Source organism: Euprymna scolopes, chromosome 13 (assembly GCF_053919585.1).
Source record: "Euprymna scolopes isolate OS-2025 chromosome 13, ASM5391958v1, whole genome shotgun sequence".
NCBI lineage: Eukaryota > Metazoa > Mollusca > Cephalopoda > Sepiida > Sepiolidae > Euprymna > Euprymna scolopes.
The window spans coordinates 129,990,695-130,003,695 of NC_136494.1; the positions used below are offsets into that span (position 1 = coordinate 129,990,695).

Genomic DNA, 13,001 nt, shown 5'->3' on the forward strand with positions numbered 1-13,001 from the left:
CACTGCCACCAAACTGTTTCAAACCTTTCTCTTCATCACCCGAACATGCCCAGTATCGAAACTATTACAAACACGAGGCTCCTTTTGTCAGAGCAAAATTCCTCAGACTCAAAGAAAAATACGAATTGTATAGATACGCGGCAACAGCAGGAATCAAATCTGCCATTTTCTCATGCTATGCTGAAGAGTCTTCTCCCTTTGCTAAAGGCCAATCTATTGCCTCTAACACTGACGCTTTCATTGAAAGATTTTATTTTGGTTCAAGGAAGCTACACAAAAGACCTTACTTCTACCTTATATATATTGGCACATGTTATCTGTTCGTGACAGCTAAAACTCTTAGTCTATTAGTCCGGCTGAAGGCAGCATAGAAAAACTTGAAAACTTTTCACAGAAAATCCTAAATAAAACATTTTATGAATCGCAACACACAAATATTGCAACATTACAATCATCTTTGGCTTGATGGAACAAGGGAGGAATTCAATAACAATTACTAAAAGATCATTTTAGCCTCCCAAATTTCGGTCTAACACTTTGGTGAGGTCTGAATTTGAGAGGTGAAGAACATCTGAAGTTACCCTTGAGTTTTCATTATTCTCAGATCCATTCTGACCTGAAATGGCAATACCTCTCAGAGCCCTATCTATAGATGATTTGAATAAAAATTCCATGAGCAGAGTTACTTTTCGAGAACTGTGGAATGCAATACCGTAGGGCTGCTTTTTAGTCGAGTATAACATGTTATTTTCAAGTCTAATATAAACAAGTTCTTGTTGAGCCGTCCTCTTAAATAATTAAACCTTACTCAAGTTCCACCATTATCAACCATTACAGCGTTGTCTCATCGTGTACCAGACACTCATTAACCTTTATCCTCAAGTGATCTTTGAGCCTTGATAAGTAGTGACCCACCCCAGTATATATATATATATATATATATATATATATATATATATATATAATTTGTTCTCTCTATCACATTAGATTAGATCTGATAGTGAAACCTCAATCTGAGAGCTTTAGTGAGTTCACTGGTTATTTGTTATTACTTCCAGGTCCATACTCTCCTGTCAGAACATCCAAAATCTAGTGCTTATAAATTTAATGTACAAATGTGTAACGTGGCTATTACGCTTGAAAACTAGAGTTAAAACGTCTATCAGACCCACATGTCATTTGGTACAGTTGAAAAGGAAATACCAAACAAAACTAAATAAATCCGACTTGGCTTTTCTTTCTGTTTTAAAAAAGGCATTTATTGCCAATATTTTCCAAACAATGCCTGCTTCTTATTGTTTCTAACTGTTCATTTTGCCTGCCAGCTATCTTATATTTTCCCATGTGCTCATATGCGCCCTGTTACAAAATATGCAAGCCATGGAATTGTTAATAAAATTAACAATCCTTACAATCTTAACCTATTTATGATAAAACTACCAGGTCTATCTGGCGTTATCCAGGGTTATAAAAACACTAGAAGAGGATAAAACGTGTGCATAACATCTTACCTGTTTTCACACAGCTCATCCCTCTGCCTTGTTTTAATATATTGAAAATAATAATGTGAGTCATTCAGCTGAGCTTTTAGTTTGAAAATTATTGCTCCCAGGCAGCACAGTGTCTTCCCTACTCACTTCTTCAACAATATAATGAAATCTATATTTGTTTTACTTTATTCAAGTTTCTTATCTTCCTTTTACCCCTTTAATAATATAATGAACATATATATATATATTTTAGTGTATTCCTGGGCAACGCTGAGTTTCTTGTGTCCCTTTTATCCAAGCATATATCACACTGAAAATGTACTACTATGTTACTGCACTCACCTGCTCTATCTAGGATATCGAACACTGACTCTCTTGCAATTAAGAGTACCTTTTCTGGTATCTCTATATATAAAGTATTAGCATTTGTGTGTGTGTACCACTCTCCTGCAATCCACACCACTGGACCGATCATGACCAAACAAGGCATGATGATTGTCCCTCACCTACGGATGGTGCACACCATTTTTCAAAGTTAGGGTCGATGATCAAGGTCACAGCCTATATATATACATATATATATATATATATATATATATATATATATATATATATATATATATATATATATATATATATAAACTGTGTCCATCGCTTTATTGCAGATTACAAAATAATCAATATTTCAGTAAATATACGTTATAAAAAGCTGAAAATTACACCATCCAAGGACTGTATTAAGGTGAGATAAATCCTAAAATTTCATCAAAATTCATGTCATATTTAAAAAGTTATGTTATTTTTTTAATATTCAATGAATTTTCACCGTCCATCGCTTTATTGCAGGTCTCATAAAATGCCAAAAAAAGGACGTTTAACAACTACCGAGAAGCAGAGGATTATTGCAGGATTAGCAGAAGGACTCTCGATCATAAATTTAGCCACAGAACTAAAAAGGGATCCCCGAACTTTAGTTACATTCGTCAAGAACCCCAACATCAAGTCCAGGAAAGATAAGGGCACAAGGAGGAACCTTTCTGATCGGGATCTTCGAAAAATTTGTAGAGAGATTGTGCGCAACCCAAACAGCACCAGTGCAACAATTTTTGCGAGGGCTGGAGTCATACCAAGGTCCAGACAAGCCCGATGCAATGTACTGAATGAAATGGCAAGGAACATCAATCCTATTCCAAGGCCTCCATTGAGCCAAACCCACAAAGAAAAACGATTGGCTTGGGCACAAAAATATATGAAAATGGATTGCCAAAATGTTCTGTTTACAGATGAGGCTCGTGCTATCCTTGATGGACCGGACGGATGGGCCAAAGTTTGGAATCCAAATGGAACTCCAATGCCTTATAGATTTCGTCGCCAACAGGGAGGTGGAGGCATAATGTTTTGGGCGGGAATTATTGGGGATAAGCTATGTGGACCATTCCGAGTGCCAGAAGGTGTCAAGCTCACCAGCAATGCCTACACTGCCTTTCTAAATGAGAATTTGTTACCATGGCTAGATGATCTTCCCTTGTCACGTCGTTTTAAGATTATTTTTATGCATGACAATGCCCCATCTCATGTTGCTAGGGCAACTACATCCTTCCTTGGATCTCAGGGCTTTGTTGGAGAAACCCTTATGTCCTGGCCACCGTGTTCTCCGGACCTTAACCCCATCGAACACCTATGGTCAATATTGAAACGAGGAGTTTATGAGGGAGGAGAGCAGTTTTCTTCAAAGGATGCCCTTTGGAACAAAATAGTCGACGTTGCCAGAACCATTACTCCATCTCAGATCTAACAATTGACCTCCTCGGTGGACAAAAGGTTGTTTAATGTAATTTCAAAACATGGGGGATATGTGGACAAATAATTCGTTTGTTTGACACTTAGCCCTCGGGATATGCCTTTGTTTTTGTCAATTTTCCCCAGAAAATGTGTTCAATATAAATTTATGATGCTTTGGTATTGTTTTATTGAGCTAAAACATTATCTTAGAAGACTTGCAATAAAGCGATGGACGGTGAAAATTCATTGAATATTAAAAAAATAACATAACTTTTTAAATATGACATGAATTTTGATGAAATTTTAGGATTTATCTCACCTTAATACAGTCCTTGGATGGTGTAATTTTCAGCTTTTTATAACGTATATTTACTGAAATATTGAGTATTTTGTAATCTGCAATAAAGCGATGGACACAGTTTATATATATATATATATATATATATATATATGCCAGGGCCGCTGCAAGAAAGGTAGGCTCTCTCTACCGTGCTAGAAAACTACTAACACCCGAAAGTATCCTGTACCTCTATAAGGCCACCATTCGCCCATGTATGGAGTATTGCTGCCACATCTGGGCTGGTGCATCTGCTACTAGTCTCTCGCTCCTTGACAAGGTTCAAAAGAGAGTCGCAAACCTGATAGGCCCTGAACTGGCATCTAAGCTTCAGCCTCTGTCCCATCGACGAAATGTTGCATCCCTCTGCCTTTTCTACAAGTATTTTAGTGGTGAATGCTCTGACGAACTGCAATCACTTGTGCCCCCACGACGCGAGCACCCTCGACAAACCCGACAGGCTACTAGATCCCACCCCCACACTGTAGAGGTCCCTAGATGTAAAAGATCTTTTTACTCCAATAGTTTCTTCCCCAGAACCGCAAGACTCTGGAATTCCATTCCAGGTCCCTGCTTCCCCAACAGTACTGACGTGCAGAAGTTCAAGTGTAACGTGAACCGACACCTTGCTGCCCAAATCCCTACATAGTACCCCAGTAGTTGTTGCCCCTGATAGTAGCCCCCTACACCAAAGTGGCAATTTGCCTTGTTTGGGGTGAAAATGTAATAAAAAAAAAAAATAAATAAAAAAATACACTCTCCTACAGTCCACACCACTGGACTGATCATGACCAAACCGACCTAGGGGTAATGCAAACTATTTTTCAAGTCTGCGCAAAGCGTGGGAATCTTTACTATTAAAATAATATAACAGAATAGAGTGGAAATCTTTCTTTTGGGCGATGCAGCATTTAAAACATCTGTTCTATGCAAGATTGCTCTTTCTAGAATATTGTTAAATCCCAGGAAATGCTGAGTAAACACACCTACTGTATCTATGATACTGAGCACTTTGGATTTCCACTTATACGAGCAGTGGGACCCGACGTTGCCTGGGATTGAATGATGATCAACGAATGTTTCACACTCCCATATTTTTATTGTCATTGAAATCAGTGAAATCGCCCATTTTTCAATCAAATCGATTGATTGCCTGCTCTAGTAAAGGACCCATTGCAGTGCACTAGAAGGAAGCTTCACATATCTCCTGCAGTAACTTAGTCCACAATGCATTGTAAGCTACATTGCACTGTAGAGAACCTATTGTTGATTTTATAAAAAAAAATTATATTTAATGGCTTGAATTAAAGTTTAAAATGCAAAAGTCAAGTATCATGGTTTAATTGTACTCTAAACAGAAACATTCATTTCGAACACGTCCTTGTCATATCAAAGAACCTACTGTTGAATTTATATGCCTGGCCATTACTGCTTGTGTGGCTTGAATTTAAGTTTAAAATGAAAAAGTCAAGTATCATGATGCAATTGTGCTTTAAACAGAAACATTCATTTCGAACGCACCCCTGTCATATCAAAAAACCTTACTGTTGATTTTATATGTCGAGCCTTTAGTCTTGTGTGATGATAAAATTTCTCAAATGAGAAATATATAATTATTTGCTGTATCCATATAGAATGTTATAAGGAGTATTTTATTAATCGATTTTCAGCACTTAAATAGTGCTCAATACCTGAGTAGAGACAGGTAGTAATTTATCAAAATATATTTATGGCAATTAAGCTTCCATATTTTATCATCGTAAGGAATCGTAAGTCTAAAAGAATAAACCGTATGTTTAAATATCAATATTAGAGGTAATACTTTTAAGCCTTGAGATTCCCTGTGAGAATAAAACGTGGAAGCCCATTCTGTAGCGCAATTTGCTATAAATATATTTTCACAACTTACTATATATATATATATATATATATATATATATATATATATATATATATATTCGATTATAAAAATATATACATATAGTATGTATAATTTTTTTTTCAATTGGCACAACGGCAAATTTTGTCTGATTAAATATAAACCTTCACTAATATTATTTTATGAATAATATATCCTATATTTTTTAAATATTCTTTTTTGCCTTTAGTTTTTAAACCTATAATTTATGGATACGGATATAATTAGAAAGAATTAAATATAGCGTTTTATATGTTTTTATATCCTCATGGGCTTAAATTCCAACAACTGTTTCTCTAAAAGGGTCCCAAAATATGTTTAATAAGTACATTGTTTATGAATTTTATGATTTTTAAGGATTTACATTTCTTTTCACCAATTTTTATCCTCTTTAATCTGAGGAAAAAAAATCTCCAACTGTTTATTTTTTTGCGAGGAACATATAAAGTGTCTCTGATGAGTTGTTTGGTGTTTTTCCACCATTCAACGAAACATGAATGAAAAATAAATGTGTATGAAATGTTCACTACCGATATATATGAAAATTTTCCACTCCTATTTTGTCTTATCCATTCGCTGAACAACACTGTATGACCTTGCTAGTCATAGAAATTAAATATTGAAAGATATTTTATTTCCAAGAAAAAACACCTTTCTTAAATCTTGTATGTAACAAAAGTTCAAGTGAACCATTATCACTGACATTAATATTCGTGGCAAATGAAAACTGAACATTCAAATTGTGATATATAATGACTATAAAATAGTTATGGCATTATAGTTGATTCATCTGCTGCAGCAATAGACTAGTGAAAGTAAGAAATAAAATAAAGAAAGCAATAAAGAAATAAGCAAATATTTTAGACATATCTGACTAGTACAAATGCACTGAGACATAAATAACGCCTCTCAATCTGGCTGTCACAGATGGGTCATGACTCCACATCACACTTTGAATGACGTGGTGAACAGGTTTGGAGTTGGCCAGCTCTGTCTGTGATAAACAAGCCTTGACTGATGTTTCAAACATAAGAAAAAGTTTACTTTTATAATCTTTAAAAATTTTCATATATTGGAATGTGAATCTGTTTTCAAATAATAATTTTTAAAGCCAGAAGCACAGTTTCTATTTTTTGATATTTCTGTTGAGTTTATTATTGCATGTAACTTCAAGCAGCAATCGTTTAGGATTTTAAGTGACTAGACTAAATGTTAAAATGATGTCGAATAAACAAAATGTTAAGACAGTATCCTTTTAAAAATTGATCTAAAATATTTTTTTCATTTAAAATTTAATCTTTTAGTACAAATTACATATTTCACTAAATTTTAACCCAAGTGTTGGGTTAAATAGCAACATATATTTTATTAGTTAGCAAATCCACATACTACTTCTATAACGACTGCAAATGGAAAACCAACTAACATAACCAAATAATATTAACTAATTACAAGTTATTTAAAATAAGACTAAACTAAACATAACTCGCAGAAATAGAGGATCATATTAAGACATATTGAAGATGAAACTCTATAAAGATTCTACCAGATTGAGTTGGTACAATGGGAAAATGACATACAAGAGGATGAAAATACTCCAACCTCTGTCCTATCGCTGCAATGTCGCATTCCTGTGTTTGTTTTACAAGCACTTTCATGCTAACTCTACACACAGAACCCCCCCCTTAATATTTGAGGTTCCTAAATGCCGAAAAATCTTCTACTCTGATAGTTTTTCCCTTGTTTGTGGGAAAAAAGAAAAGGAAAAAAGGATAGCGCCATCAAAATTATGATTATAATGAACAGATTACTGGAGTTGAGGATACTACAACTCAGATTACAGGGAAAATCACCAGCCATGATCAGCAAGTATTCACTACTTAAGATTGGTATGGAACTCAAAATAAGTTCTAAATAATAATAATATGTTCTTTAAGGGCAAATATTTTAAACATTTTGATGGGAATTTAATTTTTCATCAAAATTGTTTTGGTTATTCAGACAATTATTTTTATCTTGGATGCTATTGGCACAATGTTTTGATCGTTAAAACCTACGACCTTCATCGGGTGTGAAATTTATGTTTTTTCAACTAAAGAAAAGAGGGTTAGCTATGCATTGCAAGAATTCGGGCCATAGGTTTGAGGGTGTGTCCATAAATTATAAAAAATGTTCAATCTTCATGGGTCACTAAGATATTTTTGAAGACTTTCCAATGATTCATTTTAACTGAATCCTTATGCTAATTTATTTTTAATTTACGGACACACGGTCCGAATTCTTGCGATGCGATGCGATTTCCTTAGTTGAAAAAAAAAACATGAATTTCACACCCGATGAAGGTCGTAGGTTTCAACGACCGAAACGTTGTGCTAATAACACCTAAGATGAGCATAATTGTCCGAACAATCAAAACAATACAAACATTCTAAAAATTCAGAATTGCATTATTTTTTCTTGATTTATATTTACTTATACTAACCACATAAAGATGATTGAATTTAATAAAGTTTTATTTTAAAATGAGGATAGTTAGTATTATTTGAATTATTCAGACTATCATTTTCATCTTGGATGTTATTTTCACAACGTTTTAGCTGATGTTGCCTTCAACTTTTCCAAATAATTTTTAACATGTTCTATTTTATATATGTATCTTCTTTTCTCTCCTCTCTCATATATATATATATATATATATATATATATATATATATATAATGCTAACGATTTTCACTCAAAACTTCGGCACCATAGGCACCCAACGAGGCAAACCTTATGCAAAATTTCTGCACTCACCATTCCAAACTCATGCTGCAGCGTGTTTTCATACAAGACTACATACCTTTCCTCATCTTTCCACAAATGTTATATTTTCTCATCTTTGAATCACTCTCTCCACACCTTAATCACAGCATGATAGTAGCAAATATTTCCCCTCTTTAATTTTAGTCCTCTTAGAAAACTTTAAATCACTGATTCTTTTATTAAAAGTAATACTTAGCTACAAGATACCGGGTAATTATTCCACTAATGCATTGGTTTCATACATTTTACATTGGCATAACACCACAAAATAAGGAACGCTTCCTTTCAATTCTTAATTCAGCAGAATGATGGAATGGCACTCATACAAACACCTTATCATTAGAATTCGTATCAATTAAATTCAATGATTGCTTAAATCTGACCATAATTACATGATTAGATAAAATGATATAATCTTTTGAGATGAGGATTGATAATTTGTGTCATTTGGATTATTCAAACTACTATTCTCATCTTAGATGTTATTCTCATAATGTTTTGGATGATTCAAAGATTTATTTCAATTGATGTAACCTACGACCTTCTTCATGTGCACATTATCAAGCACGGAAATTTGTATGTCGAACTCGGGAATTTATACAAAATTTCAAGCTGAACCTTTATTTAATCCATCAAGGTAGATTGCTCTCATTACATGATTAATGACCAACTATAAATCTTAAGAAATTATTATTAGTACTATCACCTATAGTGAGGATTGAACCTTCAACCTCCAGAAGACTGTCATTTATAACTGATTGTTAGTTAACACCTCTAACTATTGTTACACGTCTTCATTTACATTTAGTAATAGATAGAATTAAATTAAATTTAATTTAAAACTTATTATAAAGTCTCATAGCTCAGTTTAATGTCCATTTTGTAAAACTATGTTCATTTTTTATAAGAATGCAAGAATTTGTTACAAATAAACATATGAAAAATCTTCATGAAAATACAATGTTTATTCTTGTATTTCTGGAGTTATATTTGAATATATCTTTCTTAGTGGTTTCTTTCAGAACAATATCTTAACAAAATGTATTTTGAATAGGTGATTTTAATAGAAACTTATCAAGATCCGAACCCCTAAAAAATGTGTAACAATCTCAATAAATTGGCATTCAAACATCAAATTTTATTATAATCCTGGTATGCATTTTGATAAGAATTTTTCAAGATGGCTACAGACGATCTAGCTTGATGGTATGAAGGTATATACACATTTTCCTGAAATACAAAAGAAAAGTTCGTATCATTTGGATTCTTCAAACTACTGATCTCATCTTAAATGTTATTTTCACAACGTTTCGGTCGATGTGACCCCTGACCTTCTTTAGGTGTATCTTGTCAAACTCGAGAATCTTTCTGCCAAACTCAAGAATCTGCACGAAATTTCAAACAGAACCTTTTATTTAATCCACAGGGGCAGTATCTTCTCGTTCCGTCAGCCAGAACTGGTTAGAAGTCCTTAGTAATCTGCAATTGTAGTTTGAGTGTCGCTCACATTGCAGATTGATCCTTCAACCTCCAGAAGAGTGTAACTTACAACTGAATTTTATCAAGTACTCTATCCACTATACCACGAGTTTTTGTACAATCAAAGTACAATTGCAAATTAGTTATTAGGGTTATGACAAGAGAATATTCTTATCATTGTATTGACTCTCGAGTATATATCCGACACAGTTAAACACAGTTAATCAATCGAGAATCACATCACTTTATCTAAAAACATATAAGATATTAAATGATATATACTCGAGAGTCAAAATAATGAAAAGAATATTATCTTATCATAGCCCTACTTAGGACCTCTATCCAGTCATGACTGATGGAACGAGAGCATGCTACCTCCATGGATTAAGGGTTAAATTTGAAATTCTATGCTCCTTCCCGATTTCGACAGAAAGATTCCTAAGTTTGACAAGATACACCTGAAAAAATCGGAGGCTACATTGACCAAAAGATTGCGAAAATAACACTAAAGATGAGAATAGTAGTCCGAACAATTCAAATATTATGAATAATCAATTCTCATCTCAAAAATGCAGAAACATAAAAAAGGTTCATGCAAATTCAGAATCTTAGACAACACGAGACATTTAAAATCCTAGAAAAGCTACCAAATGAATAAAATATCTTATAAAAAATAAAAAAGTTAAAACGTAGAGAATATAAATTTTCTAGGTAAGTTTCAGCCTTAAATGATTTAGCAAGATAAATTCTCAACAGCTGTTGACACGTGTAAAAAAACAGTTCATCAAGTAAATGGAAAATACACATGATGGAAATTTCGATGTTTCTTCTTAGAAAACTCGAAAGAATTTTTAGTGAAACTGATTTCACACTGATTATTCAGGTCAGCGAGTTCGAGAATAAGAAATAGTAGATTTCAGAGATTAACTTTGAGATTTGATTTGAAGCTTACCTTCTCCAACTGAATGAGAGGCCTAACATCCACCTTGTAATTAATTATGCATGCACCGCCATTGTACAGCTCGTAAATCTGTAAGAAAACAGAAACAAAAATTATTAGAATTTCATTCTAAATTATTGAGATACAAAAGATTTAATCAGAGTTTTTACTCTTACCATTGCAAGGTCATTACTTTCATCTAATTACTGAATCAGATTAATTTTAAGCATTGATGTAGTGTACATATTACAGGGAGCAGTTATTTTGCTCTTATTTTTGATAATGTGCAACTGTGTAGATTTTGTATTATTTGGATTCTTCAGACAATTGTTCTTATCTTGAGTGTTATTTTTACAATGTTTCCATCGATGTAACCTCCGACCTTCTTTACGTGTATCTTGTCAAATTCCAGAGTCTTTCTGTCGACCTTTGGAATGTTTCTATTGAACGCGGAAATCTGCACGGAATTTCGAACAGAATCCTTTATTTAATTCATATTGTGAAAATAACACTCAAGATGAGAACAGTAGTCCGAAAAATGCAAATCATATAAATAATTAATCCTCATTTAAAAAATTCAGAAACGAAATGTATACATTTATATGAAAAGAAACTGGCTTTTTCCCGGAAAACTTTTTTTTTTTACTTTTGTTTATATTTCATAAAGAAGAACAAAACTTGAATTGGAAAAAAAACAAAAAAACAAAAAAAAACAATGAGTAATCCCCTGCAAATTATATTGTTTAACTTAAAACAATGATGATTTTGAAGTCGTTTTTTCTTTAAATTATAAAATTTGATTTATATATTTCTATTTTACTTTATTATAATTTTACTCACCTCCAAGCAAGATATACGCAAGGGGCTGATGTGATTATGGGACAAATCTAAAGTAGGCATCCTAAATGGGAAATTATGCAGCAACATGTTTATTCACATTACATTTAAATTTCTGTATGTTGTTTCAGTTGAGATAACAAAAACGAAGCAAGGATATAATTCTAAAGATAAAACAGACGAGAAAAGCTATTAGAGTAGAAGGTTTTCTAAAAAGATGAAATTCATTGCTAGTCGGATTGGTCGGGGGTATTGACGTTGAAGTGTAAGCCATGTTTAGTTTCAGAACAGTTTCCGATGGTTCATTGTTCTAAACAAGTCTTGAGAGGTGACTGGTTTGCAGTAGACAGTTCCACAGAGCAAAAGATTCTTACCATATCGAGACGGAAAAAACATGTGAAATTGCTACAAAAAGGTTTAATATTTATGGAGCAATTCTGGTTTCTGGTTGGTTGGTAGCAGAACGTGAATTAATTCTATTGGTCAGTTTCTAGCAGCATCGTTTATAAATAGAATCGCCCGACTGTGTGGGATCATACCCCATTATGAATAAAAAATATTGCAACATCCCCCCTATTTTTTATAATGGGGAAGTCCCTTGTGTTTGTTCTGCTCCAAACTAAATATATATATATGTTTTTATATTTAAATATGCATGACAAAATTTATAAATCATTTGGATCTTTAAATTTTAGCATGTAAAAAGACGCCATTTTTAATTGTGTTCAAATGTCAAAGCAGATATATATGTGTACAGAGAAGAGAAATAAAAGAAATGGAAGATATTTTTACCTTAAAAAGGGGTGGGTATGTGAAAAAGAAGCCATTTCTTAAATTTGATTATGCAGTTTTGTAAAAAAGAGAAAGAAAAACGCATACATATATACATATAAATAAATATACATAAAAATAAACATAATGCATTATGTACCCGTTTAAAGAGTTTTTTGTGGTTTTGTTTGTTTTTGTTATTAAAACAATGCAAAAAAAATATAGGACATTTTTGAAAAATAAGAAAACTAATGTGCAAAAAAATAAATAAATAAAAGTCAAATGTAATGCGTGCCTTAAAATAAGCATGCAAAAAGTATTTGTCGAAAAGGAAAATTACAAAGAGTTTTTTAAAAAAGTGACCTTTTTTTTCTTTTTTTATTTCCGTAAAAGTATTAGTTATGCATTAGTAGATATAAAGTTTTGATATAAAGAAAATGGATACAGTTTAACGTCTTGTCCAGAACTATTTTTTTTTTGATATATAGAAATTTATATACATACAGGGCCGTGAAAAAAAAATTCATTCAGCCGAATCCCGTAACAAGTTTTGAGAAAAAACGCTTTAACTTTATTCTTGTTGCGGGTTTCGTGAATACATCAGCAATATTTTGTTCTGATGATATGTAATTCAAAATAATG

The 13,001-nt window shown here is 32.8% G+C and overlaps 1 protein-coding gene across 1 annotated transcript in view; it reads right to left on the reverse strand.

Annotated features, from left to right (window-relative positions):
• LOC145292193 (cilia- and flagella-associated protein 65-like) overlaps nt 1–13,001 on the reverse strand; it is a 2,765,874-nt gene that overhangs the window by 450,750 nt on the left and 2,302,123 nt on the right. The window contains exon 32 of the mRNA XM_080138498.1: nt 10,764–10,841. Coding sequence (XP_079994624.1) covers nt 10,764–10,841 — 78 coding nt within the window. The remainder of the gene's footprint in view (nt 1–10,763; nt 10,842–13,001) is intronic.